This window comes from Narcine bancroftii, chromosome 1 (assembly GCF_036971445.1).
Source record: "Narcine bancroftii isolate sNarBan1 chromosome 1, sNarBan1.hap1, whole genome shotgun sequence".
In the NCBI taxonomy this organism is placed as follows: domain Eukaryota; kingdom Metazoa; phylum Chordata; class Chondrichthyes; order Torpediniformes; family Narcinidae; genus Narcine; species Narcine bancroftii.
This window is the reverse complement of record NC_091469.1, coordinates 191,118,913-191,134,254: the sequence shown is the minus strand read 5'-3', so window position 1 is coordinate 191,134,254 and position 15,342 is coordinate 191,118,913. Positions and strand designations below refer to the sequence as shown.

General features: G+C 39.0%; 1 protein-coding gene across 1 annotated transcript in view; it reads right to left on the bottom strand.

Annotated features, from left to right (window-relative positions):
* Positions 1–15,342, bottom strand: part of LOC138736334 (procollagen galactosyltransferase 2-like) — a 156,331-nt gene that overhangs the window by 129,955 nt on the left and 11,034 nt on the right. The window contains exon 3 of the mRNA XM_069885688.1: positions 2,796–2,877. Coding sequence (XP_069741789.1) covers positions 2,796–2,877 — 82 coding nt within the window. The remainder of the gene's footprint in view (positions 1–2,795; positions 2,878–15,342) is intronic.

Genomic DNA, 15,342 nt, shown 5'->3' with positions numbered 1-15,342 from the left:
TCATTTACTCTAGTTTTAGATGTCCCATTTAATGGGAAACATCATTTGAGCATTCATCTTGTTAGAATCTTACGCTTCAACAAATTCTCTCTCACTGGAGTCGCGTAGAGAGCCCACCTGCTCAACTTTCCTTCATCCCAGAATCAGCCCTCTGAACCCTCTCTGCACAGTTTCCAATGCAACCATATCACTCCATTACTCTGGAGACCAAAACTTACTGTTCTTTAACATTGCATGAAAGCCTAATTACTTCTATACACCATGCTCCTCAGAATAATCCTTGTAACAAATCCCTGTATGCCTTTTTTTCCCCCAAAATTGACATGATCCTCAGATATGCATTCTTCTCACTCAAATAGACTGAAATTTGAACTATTTCCTTAAATGCCTGCTTCTATTCTCTTTAGAGTATCATCTACTCTAGTCTGTTTTCCTAGTTCACTTCAGTCAACTCTGTCCTCATACAATTATAATTGCCTTTCAGGCCCATGTTTCTTACAAACAGATTGAACTTGAATTTGATCATGCTATGTTCATTGTGAGATAATTCAGTCTCAATACACAATGCCACATCTAAAATAGCTCGTTTCCTGGTTGGTTCCACAATATATTTTTCAGAAATCATCCTAAATTCACAGGAGAAAATGGAAAAAGTAGATATTAATAAATTTAAAGAGAAATGGGAAAAAGATTTAAATATTGTTTTGACATGGGAAGAATGGTCTAGAATATGTGTTGATAGTGTTACAAAACTAATTAATATGAGATATTGTATGGTTAATTATAATTTCTTACATCAATTATATTTAACTCCTGAGAAATTGAATAGATATGGATTTAGTTTAACAGATTTGTGTTTTAGATGTAGAGAGCAAAAGGGTATTTTTAAACATTCAGTTTGGTTGTGTAAGAAAATTAAGTATTTTTGGGAGGAAGTTATAAAGTTTTTGAGAGATTTGTTCAAAATGGATCTTCGATTGTATCCAATGATGTGTTTATTAGGTTATATTAGTGTTCCATTTGTAGAGTCACTAATGACTAAACCGTACATAGCTTTTTTAAGATTAGGGTTAGCAGTAGCGAGAAAATGTAGAGCTGTTACATGGAAAAATTATGTACAATTGAATTTGCGAAGATGGCATAATGAACTGCAGTCATGTTTCTATTTAGAAAAAATAACGCAAGTAAAAAATAATTATTCTTTTTTTTATATTTGAAATATATTTCTATAGAAATTAAGTAAACGTTGTAAGTTGGCACACCAATTGGGGAATATTCAATACCTTTTTTTTTAAGGCTCTGGGGGAGGGGATTGGGGTTTTTTTGTTGTTTTTTGTAGTTTTTTTGTGTTTAGTAAGGGGGAGGGGTGTAGTTTATAGTTTTTATATATGTATTTGATTTTGTTTTGTAATTTAAAATTATTAAATAAAATTTTCAAAGAAAACATCTCAAATTCTATGGATTAATTCACAAGACTAGATATTGCTCCTGTTAAAGCACAAACTGTTTGGCTTATAGAGGTCCCATCTTCACCTAATGGTCCTTAATCCTCAGGCATTTAAAGCCTTTCCTCCAAAACCTTCTCTCCAACTTTACATTCATCTGCTCCAGTCTTCAGGCACACAACACAGATGGCTGTGTTGCTAGCCGAACAGATCCTTTTTAACTGCATTCCAAGCATAACCATCCCTTTTCCTGCCTACGTTATTGGGACCAATATTGACCATGACTCGCGGATGTTCACCCTTCCCTTTCAAGATGCTCTGTAGCTAAGCAGTGACACTGTGGTAACAGGAAGGCTTCCCTTCTACAATCGCAGAAATTCCAGTTTGAATCCCAACTAATGAATCCCCTCTATTGCCTGGTAAATTAGGTATAGAATAAAATTTCTACAATGCAAAAAATACTTCATGGTATAAATGTTGCATTTGCAAAATACTGCACAATATGAAGCCTGCTCAACATGAAACACAGAATAATATCCTGTATAAATATCACACAACAAATACTGCAGTTTAAAAACTACACCCTGTCAAACATTACACATAATTAAAACAGATGTACGGCACCACTATAGAGTACAAAACTTGCAAGTCAAAAAGACTGCCATATAAAATTTGCATACTGTGAAACTCGCACAACAAAATAGTCCGCTATACAAACCCCGCGCAACAAAATAGTCCGCAGTAGAAAACCCGCGCAACAAAATAGTCCACCGTTAAAAAACCCGCGTAACGAAATAGTCCGCTGTACAAAACCTGCAAGTTGTGAATCAGAGTGCCCTATGCAAGGTCTAGATTGAAATACTGCAATGTGAAAGCTACACTCACCATGGATTGAAAGCTGTAACTTTTGAACCACAACATAGTGTGTGAAAGCTGTATTCTGTCAAACACCACACTGTAGAAACTGTGGTGTGCAAAAACTGTATCCTATTAAGCACTGCAGTGTAAAAGCTATACTTTGTTAAACTCTGTGCAGTATGAAAGCTGCTGCCTGTAAGACAACATTAAGGAGGTACTGCACAGGATATAGACTATGCTTAAATTGTCCAAATAAATTGTTGATGCAGGGAATTATAGTTCATGCAGCTGCCAGGATTCCATAAACAAGTGGGAAAGGCACAGAATCAGAATTTGCAGGTACACAATTGCTTACCTCCTGTACTTGGGTTTTACTCAGGCTGGGAGTGATGGATGGACATACAGAATGAGTGGAGTGGCCATTCTTTTTGTAAGTATGCTTGTGCCATAATGTTATTGATACTCAAGAAATGGGAGGCAGTTTATACTTACACAGTGTCACCTTGAATGAAAAGTTCAGGCCGATCCTTCAGCAAGTAGGTTTTGATCCACACCAGAAGCCGTCGAATATCCCCTGAAGGAAGTACACGGTTTTAATCGCCAAATAGTTCACATTTGCTTGAACAGCTGTATAACTTGATATCTTTAGAAATTTGGTGGCATGAGATGGCCTCAGTTCAAGTTACCAAAAACTGCAAAAGTTGCACAGGCTGATCCCATTTTAACTGGGAGAAAATCTCGATTGAAATATTGACAAGGGGTGCCAAAAGATGTTAGAAGGGACATAATATTTTAAAATATCATTCAGGTAATAAAACCGTCACCTTGAACACCAGCAGGACCTACTGAAAGAGTGTTGTGATCAAAGGTAACTTCATTGGCTTTGGAAGAGTTGTTACCAGATCACAACTTAAAAACTTTTGTATTTTGATTAAATACATCAAAATTTATCCAAATGTGAAGATGGATGTAATAGTTAATAGAGGAAAAAACATACAGATTAATGGGGAAACTGATAGGAACCTCCACTGAAAGTCATTTTATAAGATTCAAACTGAATATTCAAATAATTTTCATAAGCTTTCCTCCTAGTGTTTATGTATTTCACTGGGGAAATCCCACAGAAGTAATATGGGTAGTGAAGAAAATACAAGTTCAATTATACAGCACTTGAATAATATCAGAGGGGAACAATGGATGCTGAAGCAAACAGTCAGAATATTATTAAAACACATACAGATACAGAAGCCTTGCACATAGTCAAGACCAAGGCTCTTTTTTTTCTGACTGCTCAGATTAATTTGGCAAATGATCTTTTTTTTTGTTAACAGAGGTAACTGCGAGTGGAAGAAGGTTGGAATACAGAATTATCAGCACCTGAGGCAGGCGATTTAGAACAAACCATCCACCAAATGGAATATTACAAGAATGTACCTGTTGCCATAAAGATGAATGAACGCAAATGGGGAAATTGCACAGCAGCCAAAACAATCTCATATTATGCAATATATTACAGATTCGAGAAATTTACATGTATACATTTTTGTTTCAGTGTGGGCAATAGTCAACAGCCCCCCCCCCCCACCCCACCTCCTCCATCAGCTTGCACTGCTAAGTGCCAGTATCTGTAGACTTGAACTTGACCACAAGCCCAATTATAGAGAAGCGCAAAAAAAAACCAAGAATTTAATTTTTAACAGCAGATTTAGACTGATAACAAAATGTTATCAGTCCCCTTACGGATTTGATGATTTGTAATGAAGAGCGCAGTCAGACAGATTGAGTACACCTGTCCTCCAGTAAATTTCATCCCACTGTCAACAATACCAGGATTTGGAATCACGAGCATTTCATTCCTCGATCATACTGCTAACCTTGGTACCAACCAACTCATTTCTCTTTCATTATTTAACAAAGATAGCACAGCACGAAGGATGGAGGTTATATCAAATCAGTTTCACTTATGAAAGTGAACCAGAAAAAATGAGTTTGTTGCAGAAACCAGTTAGTTCATTGACAATCAGTTTCCATTTGGGTCGTCCTTAACCCAATAGCATCAACACAGACTTCAACAAATTCAGGTAACCCATTTCCCATCTGTCCTTTTCTCTCTCCCGATCTACCCAGGCCCTCTCATACACCATTCTTTCCACCCCTTCCCCTAGCACACATTATCCAGCCATTTTTGACTTACCCCACCTACTCCAATGACCCTTTGCCCATACACATCCTACTGGATTCTCCTATATTCTCCCCTCACTGACCCATCTGCCCACCATCACTCCCTTACTCGATTCTACTCTTCTTACCAGATTCCATTATCTGTGGTTCTTGGTTGTTTCCATTTATTATGTCCCAGCCTCTTGCTCTCTGTATCCTTCCCTCCTCCATTTTATCTGCCTACCAACCTTTTCTCATCTCGATCCACCCATTGTTCCCCTCCCAATCTCTTTATACCACCTGTCTCCATTCTAAACTTTCAGTCCGGGTGAAGGAGCTCAACAACAAAAAATGTCACCTGCCCATTTCCCTCCATAGATGCTGCTTGACCTACTTGATTCCTCCAGCTTGCTGTTTTTTGCTGTGTGTGTAAAAAGAAATGCAGTTAATCAGCTCTGCAACTTGTATCCAGGAATGATGACACTGAATTGCCTCTCATCTTTAAATTAGATAGTGGCAACCTGCTCAGTGTGTGCAGGCAGTTCCTTCCACTCCACAACACACAAAGGTAACACTCGAGTGACAGAAGAGCAGGTACTGTATGGCCACGTGTCATGGTGATGATAAGACACTGGAAAGAGATTCTATCTTCTCTCTTAAGTAGCTATGAAAGATGTCATGACACAATGCTGATGAAGAGCTATTCCAATTCTATGGGATTGACCATGATCTCACCTTATGTGAGACTCAAGTGGCGAGATAGTTTCAGTCTGCTTTTATTTCTTATGTATCCTAGCTCATACCTATTCTCACCCACTGCAACAAAGACAGATTGCTTGGTTGTCATTCATACGTAGAGAGGAAATACTGCATCTTAGATTTTGAACAGTGTACCCAGTGGCTCAGTGCATCTAGGGAGACAGGACAAGCTCAAACTTTGGCCAGTTCAAGTGAAGTTAGAGTGTCCGTTGGGGAATCAAGAACAGACCTCAAAATCTTGGATTAGTGGGAGATTTGGCATGAGCCAGTGTTAGATCTGTACTTCCAGTAACAAAGTGAATAGGGTAAAAACACTAAAAGATAGCTAAACTTTCCATTGCTTGATGCCTTTATTGGGCAAAAAAAAATATATGAACATCAACCAAATGCCTTGCCTCCTTGTCTTTCCACACACGGCCTTTACTGTGCATGAAGGACTGAGAGATCTTTCCATCACTTAATGGGAAGTCATCAATGTCAATTCAGGGTAGGATCAGCCTCAGCTATGATACCTTCTACACCCAAATATACTGCTTGTAGTTCAGGGTCATGTAAAGAAGGAGTGCAAATGGAAGGGTTTATACGCAGTTGATTCCCAACTCAAGTCACTGGAAGGAAATTGAAAGCAAACACAATGAGCTGACTTCAATGAAATATTCTGCACTGAAATCCGCTTCACAGAATGCATAACACAAAGGCTCCAATGGCAGGAAAATAACTTTTCAATAAAACCAGTTTTTGTAATGATCTGGTTCTTTTAGATGTTAACAGCCTGTTTGGCCAGACTGTACTGGGTGGCATGTGAATTTCTGTACTTTCTTGGCACATGTTCAATGCTGGCAGAACTGAAATCATTGTCCATTCCTTACAGCCTTAATTATCAACATTCTAGGTCGTCATGGGGGCTTTAGAGTCAACAAAGGTTAAAGAAACACTGAGCCAATTTTTTAAACAGTGACTTCAGTATGTGTTGGTGCCGGCCGTGCTAAGCAATGCCTCTGTACTGAGCAGTGTAGCAGCACAGCAATAGGTTGTTGCCAGGGCCTCTCTAGGAGGTATGCACACTAGTTCCATCCAGTTTTGAACAGCAAGCACACACAGCGAAGAATTCCCCCTCCTCCCCTTAACCCAAACTTCCAATCATTCCACCTTGCCTTCACAAAGCAAAAGCACTCTTGGTAGCTTCTTTTTATACAAAAGAGGAGTCATTTATAAGGTCTGGTCATCAGAACTGTCCTGTGGTTTCAGACTCATGACCCCATTGCATTCCGGTCCTGCATCACCTTTTGTGGTGCAGTCACTATGGAAAAGTTGCCCATTTATTGCTGTCAGGGAATAGAGAGGAGTGGGTCATTGTCCTGTGGAGCAGTGGGGGTGGAGGATGGAGAAGCTTACCATAAACTCCTTACACTGACACCACACAGATTAGTCTGAAACACAGTAAAAAGGGTAAAAGGCAAAGTTGCTTATATATTTTTCCCAAAAGGTTAACATAAAGAAGCAATGCTAAAGAGGCAATGTCTTTGATCGCTCTTCTTTTTTCTTTGTTGCATACAAGGCATCACAAGCAAGTCAAATCATTTTCCAGCAAGGGATCACTGGATAATGAACACAAGGGGCAATTCACACTTTACTACCCTTGGCGGAATTTCTTTGGATGCAATGTGTTCTGTGAGAGTTGGTTGTTCACGGGAACAACATCACCTCCAAATCCTGTCTATCATACATATTACTGCTTCTTCATAGTTGTTGTTTGAAACCTGAACTCCTCACTAAACAGTTGTGGCTGTACCTTTACCATGCTATAAACAATCATAGTACTCGTCTCATATCCCACCTTCAAGGGCAATTAAGGAACAGCGACATACTCACTGATGACCAGATCCTGAGAATTATATTTTTCTAAAAGCTGTTACAACCAATCTCAGTGATTCCTAACTGTATAGGCTCCTGCTCTAAGAGAGCCCTGTGTGAGTACACAAGAACATTAGAACTTAAGAAATTGAAGCAGGAAGCGAATCAGCTCCTTGAACCTGCATCACCATTTAAATCAGACCACGAATGATTCATCTTCATCTCTTTCCTAACCTCTGGGCTCCCTGTCATTTAAACATCTGAACATATTCAAGCCAGAGATGGACAATGAATCTGTCTTTATGGCTCTCCAATGAAAGAGAATTCCCAAGCATCACAGTCTTCTGAGAGAACAATTCCTTCTCAACTCTTTCTTAAATGGATGACCCTTTATTCTGAAACCATTCTCTGGAGTTCTGGATACTTGGTAGGTTGCATGAAGATGAAATGAATGGAACTGACAAATCGAATATTACCAACCCCCAGTGGATGTTGGAAAAGCTGCCTGACGATTTCCAGGTAGTGACAGGATCAGGAAAGAGGTGGCAATATAGGGATTTCAAATGCTTCTCAAAGTCACCACTTCTGGTAATGTCCTACTATCTTGGGTGATTTGTTGTCAAATTTAGTCCGAAGCACCGCTGAATACTTCACTAAAATACAAGTGTTCTTTAAATGCTTCTTTCTACATTTGTCGCTGCAAGTTCATGCATTGCAATTAGTGATCTGTAAGACTGTCAGTGCTATTAGCAGAATGAGAAGATGACAGGAGAAGTCCATTGATTAATAAATTTGGGCCATCTAGTCAGTCACTGGCAACACAAGCAATGTAAGTTCAACCCAGTTGTTCAGTACCAGTTGTACAAAAAACAGTGGGTACTTATGACTATACAAGTGACAGTGAAATGTTTTAGCCATCAGCTTGCCAAATGCACCAGTCCAAAAATAAAATTTGAAAGACGATGGAACCATGAAAGGCATAAATCAAAAGATTCAACTTACAAAGGCCTCTAAAGAGGATTATTTAAAGGGAAACTCACCCACTAAAGAGTAGGTGCAGAAAGGGTTAGATGTTCTGAGTGGAGAAGAAGCTCAAGGGGAGCATAAAGATTGGCACAGACTCATTGGGCTCCAACACCCTATTTCAGACATAGAAAGTTTATGTAACTCATTGTACACTATCGATTGAAATATTTCAATGGCATGCTAAATTCTCTCCACCCCTCAGATTCAAACATAAAAATAATTCCATCCCATTCAGGTGGAAGGAAATAAGCTGGCAATTCCTCATGCACATCAATTTTCTTGAATCAGTTAAATAGCCAAATAAAAAAAAAAGTTGAGGTAGTGAGCATATTCATATCTACATTAATGCATCATTTTCAGGAGGAGAACAGGCTTCTCCTTCAGTCAAAACTGTTCAAAGAAAACTGAACACCTTAACAAAGAGCTCAGGCCTGAAACATTGGTTACAGACCTTTGCCTGCGGGATCTGCTGAGTTTATTCAGCACTTTCGTGTATTAACATCGATGAAAACGGAATGTGTGGCTTCTACTGGAAACTAAATTATTCTCAGATTAAAAACTTAGCTTACTTCCTATTTTGTCCATAGAGCTACCAGATTACTTTGCTACTGTGAAGAGTGAAAGGAGCATTGGGATGTTGAGGGGGTGGGAGAGAAAAAAAATAGTTCATCATATTTTGCCTCGAACAACCTCGCCTGCATTCCCACCCATAACCTGCACTCAAAAAAAATCTTCAATATCCTTTAAACAAACAAAAATATGTAATGATATTACATGGACAGAAGTGTCTGGGAGATTTACCACCAGCAGACCGCAGTGACATTCTTAAACCATGAACCAATTCAATGCTAATATTTTTAAATACTATTTTTGAAATACAGCAATCTACTGTGTCCCCAAAAGGGGCACTACCTTTGAAAAAAATAGCATTGCCAAACAAAAATAACACCAAAGTTTTGTCTCTAAGCTTTATGGTGGTGCAATGCTCCATTTCATGTGATTCAATTGTTTTGTTACAATCAGGCACAATAAAACACATTTCCCAGCAAGTCTGCTGTGAAGACAGTTTACCTTTAAGAGAATTCAGTTACATTGAACCACAAAGCACAATGTGGCTGGGGATGAGATAGTTGCTGTCACACCCAGAACATGTTGCCAAATAAATTGGTCTGTAGAGCAAGAGCCCCCAGATGGTATTTTCCTGCTAGAAACAATGGCAGCGCGCGCAAGCCAGTACGCCTGGCACACGAGCACTTGAAGTCTTTGTTTTCATGCAAATGTAGGATAATGGCACCTCTTTGTTCCTTGTTCACCCCTCCTCAATATAAAAATTCAAACTAATCTCAATACAAGAATCCACATCCTGCTCCCAGCCAATAAAACCCAGCACTACAGCTCAGATGACAGAAAACAATTATTATTGAATAATTAAATCGAACTTTTGACACTCCTTTTAAGAAAATAATTTAATTTCAAATGACTGAGTTACATTATCTGCAAAAGCTCTTTTCAATCTTCAGAATCAAAAACTGAGCCTCATGTTTCTTCCTAACAATTCACACTCCACCCTCTTCTGAAGGAACAATCTTCTTTGTCTTAAAGTACGGTATCAAGGTGTCAATAATCCTCCGTTACCCCAAAACATTGTGCTACTGCTTTGGAAATTCTGAATTATGCCAAGCTTGATAAAAGCCCAGGTCAACTTTAAAGGTCTTTGGATAAAGCAACAGTGGATATCCATCTGATTCACTGGAGGAGATATTACAAAAAACTCTGAATTTAGACTCATCTTGCAAAGTAACTCATTCCCTTACAATGTTCTTTTCAATTTTTATTTTCATTACCCTCAGGTTTAACACTCACTCGTCTTAGTTCTTCACAAGATTTCAATTTGACCAGTATAATTCAACATGCAAAATCCACAGTGCTCTCCTCTGCTTTATTAGTCACAGTTCTCTTCTCCATTCCTTACAGTAAACAGCAGAACTCAGCGACTTTGGTCCTTTTTAATATTTTCACCCAGAACCATTTTACTGCATTTCAGAGTTTGATTTTTCATTCTAGACAGCAAGTTAAAAGCTTCTGTAAAAGAAATACAACTTAACCATTTTCTGCACCCCACCAACACAATTAATATTGCTCTCCCTTCTATGTGCACGGTGTATGCAAAGATAGCATACCTCATTATTACCACTGAAGGAAAACTTAATATGTAGGTTTATGAACAGGAGGCTGAAACACACAAGACCAAGTTTTGTGAATGCAATACAGTAACACTGGAACACTACATTAATGAACAGTATAAAAGAACCAGTTGCAGACAAGGGAAAGGATAGAGAACAAGGAAAATCTGTGACATGGCAGAGACTAAGAAAATTGATGACAATAGATGGATGTTAGCTGAGAGAAGATGGCAAGGCTTTATTAACTATGATTAATCTGTCTGGAGGAGGTATAAACGAAGGTGAAATACAGTACAGAGAAAAAAGACATGTTGGAAGTGTGAGTTACAAAGGGCAGCGTTCTGAAATACTAATTCTGTTTCTCTCCCCACAGATGTTGCCAGATCTGTAGAGCATTTTTTGTATTATCCATTATTATTTCATCTTTACATGGAACAAAGATGCATTTACATGAAAGACATTAACAGATGGCCAAGGCAAATATCTGCAATAAAACAAAGTAGAAGAATTCTAGGGATCCACATGTTAAAATTGGTGTGTGGGAGATAGAGCAACTGAAACAAAAAAAAAGGAAAGAGATAAGCACAGGTTACTGTTTCACCATCACACTCCTGCAACTGCACTAATATTCATTGGTCACCATGGTGTTACCTGTGATTAAATAAGGCAATTTCAAAATAACCTGTTGTACACAATGCAGTGTTCTGCTCCTCTGGTAAAGTGGCGCCTTATTATGAATGCAAAGTTGAACTGCTGATAAATAAACATTGGGTAAGACAAGATTATAATTGTTCTTCTGACTGCAAGGCAAACCCCAGCTTGCTGTCATCTATTATAAATGTGCGGTTGATGAGCCAAGTCAGAGGTTATAGACATACTGGCTCCTATGTCAAAGCAGCTCCAATTTTGTGAGGACTTTGTGTTTCTTGAACAATTGCTTCTGCTTTTTTACAAGTATGTATATATTTGTCAAAACTGAAACAAGAATCGGAGTGCACCAGTATATGAATATGGGGCATTGCTATAATAGATACAAGAAGTTAACATGTTCCTTTGACAAACATTTGCGAGAAGCCTTAAGCTTAGCAATTAGGATTCTCTCTCTTTCACACACGCCTCCCATTAAAAGGATTTCTCAGGGAAACACACTAAACTGATCAAATTATATCATTGGTCTAAATCAGTTGACCTGTAGGACAGTGGCAGAGGCAAGCCTGTCTGAATAAAACAGAAAGAACTGCCCCCAACATCACTGCAATATCACAGCAGACTTTTTTTTGGCCTCCTGCAGTTTTCTCTGGTCATTTGGGCATTGTTGATATCCAGACAATGAAGCAGACCTATATCTCAAAGGTTAAAGCCATGGTCTACCTAGATTTATGGTAAAATTATAACATGGGAAGAAGTCATCTGACCCAACTGGTCCACATTTTCTTTCTTTCCAAAATATTTTCATTGAATCTAACATATAAATTCAACACACAGTCTTCTAATATAACAAACAACAAATTACACACACGAGTGTATATTTAACATAAATGTAAATCAAAAACCTATTCATATTTGTTTATTTAACAATATTTCTAAAACAAATTCTATCAATACGGTAATTTACCCTCTATCTCTTTCTCATAATATATTCCAATATAGTACTGGATAGAAAATAAATAAGACTAAATTAAACAATCCCTTTATCTAAACAAAGGGTAAATTCTGTCTTATTTAGTTATTGTGATCTATGACAACCCAAACCATATTTAAATCCATAATTAACAAGTTAATCTAAAAGATAAAAAGAAACCAAAGGAAAAAAGATAATCTAAAACTAAATCTAATCTAACCCCTCCCTCTAATCAAGGTTACCTTGTAAAAATTGTGAAGATATGGATCAAATAGCCACCTTCAGACACTAGACAGAATCTCTGGAGCCTCCAGACTTCTTTAATCTTCCAATTATGATAAAAGTTCATGAATGGGCCCCACATCTTGTCAAATTGAAACTTTCTATCTTTAATGTTGTATCTAATTTTCTCCAAACTTAAATAGGACATAACATCATGTAACCATTGTGGTTAGGTAGGTGGAGTTATCTTTCCATTTCATTAAAATTGCTTGTCTGGCAGGTCCTCATTTTAACATGGGAACACAAGTTATTGTGTTTAAAAATTATACTGGACACAAAGCATAGCCAGATGTTCCAAGGCTATGAAAAATGATTGAGTAAGACAAGCTCACTTTTTTTAACCTGCAGCTTTATAAAGAGGGAAACTATAAAATGCCATTTTGGCAATTGACGAGATCACCAGGAGTCAGGCAAGATGGAAGCACCATGATATGAAGTTGGTAAAAAGAGCAGCTTCAGTTCTTTGATACTTCAGACTCAAGATTCACACACTTGACAGGGGTCCCAGAACTATGAGGGAAACCTAGTAAATAAACCTGATTAAATGCCCATTTATCTCACCAGTGCTTGAGCGACATGCTGGGTTGGCTATAACTTTCACCTGCATTACAATAGTAATGACACTTTGTGGGAAAAATATACTTCACTGACTCTCAAATGCACCATCTAGGTGAAAAACACTGCACAAATATCTTTAAAAGATTTGGCAGAAAGCTTCAGCAAATTTGACATATTTACCCCAGATTTCAAGAGCCAGATATGAAAAATGCAGCAGGACAGTGCTTAACCTGATACGACCATCCAAATGTGTAGCAACCCTCATCTTTCTCTCCTCCATCCTGCCGCCACCCTCATCTTTCTCTCCTTCATCCCGCCCCCACCCCCAATAGAGGCTAAGCTGCAGGATCAGTGGCTACATTTACAAGTGAATAGCCCATAACAAAGACTCGGTTTTTGTAAAGAATGAGGCAGAAGATGGATTTTCACAGATGTTGCACAGAGTCACTGCTCATTGTTTAATTAGGCAGAAACTTGCCTTTTTAAAATGTGATTTGCACAGAGGCACAGGGCATTTAAACTTTGCTCAGAGTTCAGTAAACAAGACTCTTCAAACCTACACAAAATGACCAGCTGGTAATGTGCAGCGTGTGAACGGAATTTTAAACACAAGAGCATCTCCCACACCTCACTATCCTCAACAGGTCACGACTGGCCCGTTTTAGCTGAAAGGGACAGAACTTTTAAAACAGTGTACATACTGGATTTAGAGAAATTAAATGGGCAGGAGAAAAGTAAACCGAATAAAATCTTAACCACAATGCTTCTACTTGCATGGAGAGACTGAGAAGATGATGGGGTTAATCTTACAAGGCAAGGTTGAGAGATTTCAAAATCATGGCAATTTTAAAAAGAAAAATAATGAGAAGCTGTTTTCAACTGCAGAAGGGTTAGCAAATGGAGCACACAGATTGAAAGTGATAGCAAAAGAACACGAGTGACCAATGCAATGGATGTTTGTTTTAAACTCAACAGGGCATTGTGATCTAGAGCCCTCTGTGGGAAAGGATGGTGAAAGCAAATGCCATAGCAAACATCAAAAAGGGCAGCAGTTTCCAGAAATTAAAAAAAAATAAAACATGCTGCGGGTGTCTCAAATAAGGGCATGATAGGAGACAGTTGTGCCACAGACAGAATGAGGGGCAGATGAGAAAGGCCACCTGGGACTGAATATGGACAGGCAAAGGATCCACGTTTCACATCCTCAAGAATCTCCAGAGCTACTTGCAGCTAACAAAGTGCACATTTTTTTTATTGCAAAAGTAAGTGGCAAGATTGACTGGGCTATAACCTGCTGAGTTCCTAACCCCAGCATCTGCAAATTTTCTTGTTTAACAGTATAAACAACAATCTGCTGGAGGAACTCTGTGGATTCAGTAGCAGTGGGAGAAAAAGACTTGTCAACATTTCAGGTTGGAAGCCTTCATTAAGAATCAGTCTTGAAACAGTTGAAAAGGAAAATGCTGGAATTTAACATTGAAGGAGTGGTAACAGGGCATTGGTGAAATAATAATTGGATCAGGCAGTGTCAACCTAGTTTTATGAAAGAGAAATATTGATGAACGTGTTGGAAGTCATTCTGTATTTTTCTGAACTAACAGAATACACAAGGGTGAACCAGTAAACATAGTTTCTCCCAATAAAGGGAGATTTTCCACAGGAAAAAAAATACAGAAAGTGGAGAAGAGATGCATATAAATTATTTCTGTCTTTTAATGGCACCACCTACGGCTCCTAGAACGCTTCCACCAGCGTTGTCTCCGCTCCATCCTCAACATCCATTGGAGCGCTCACACCCCTAACGTCGAGGTACTCGAGATGGCAGAGGTCGACAGCATCGAGTCCACGCTGCTGAAGATCCAGCTGCGCTGGATGGGTCACGTCTCCAGAATGGAGGACCATCGCCTTCCCAAGATCGTATTATATGGCGAGCTCTCCACTGGCCACCGTGACAGAGGTGCACCAAAGAAAAGGTACAAGGACTGCCTAAAGAAATCTCTTGGTGCCTGCCACATTGACCACCGCCAGTGGGCTGATAACGCCTCAAACCGTGCATCTTGGCGCCTCACAGTTTGGCGGGCAGCAGCCTCCTTTGAAGAAGACCGCAGAGCCCACCTCACTGACAAAAGGCAAAGGAGGAAAAACCCAACACCCAACCCCAACCAACCAATTTTCCCTTGCAACCGCTGCAATCGTGTCTGCCTGTCCCGCATCGGACTGGTCAGCCACAAACGAGCCTGCAGCTGACGTGGACTTTTTACCCCCTCCATAAATCTTCGTCCGCGAAGCCAAGCCAAAGAAAAAAATCCATTAGGCACAACAGCCAATTTGTAAAGAACAACCTTGTAGAGATGGTGATGGAATGTTGAGCAGATAACCTTTACCTTTGCTTTACTATGGGGAAGCAGATCAGAAATAGGAAAATGAATGTATTTCAAACACAGGCACAATCAACTGAATCATCTTCATTTGTGTTGTACCATTCGGTGATTCTGTAACATTCTATCGCTTGTCCAAGGTAGGAAAACAACAAAAAGATAGTTCAGTGGTTCTTGCTGGTCTTTTGGATCCTGATGAATTGACTCTGCTCAAAGGC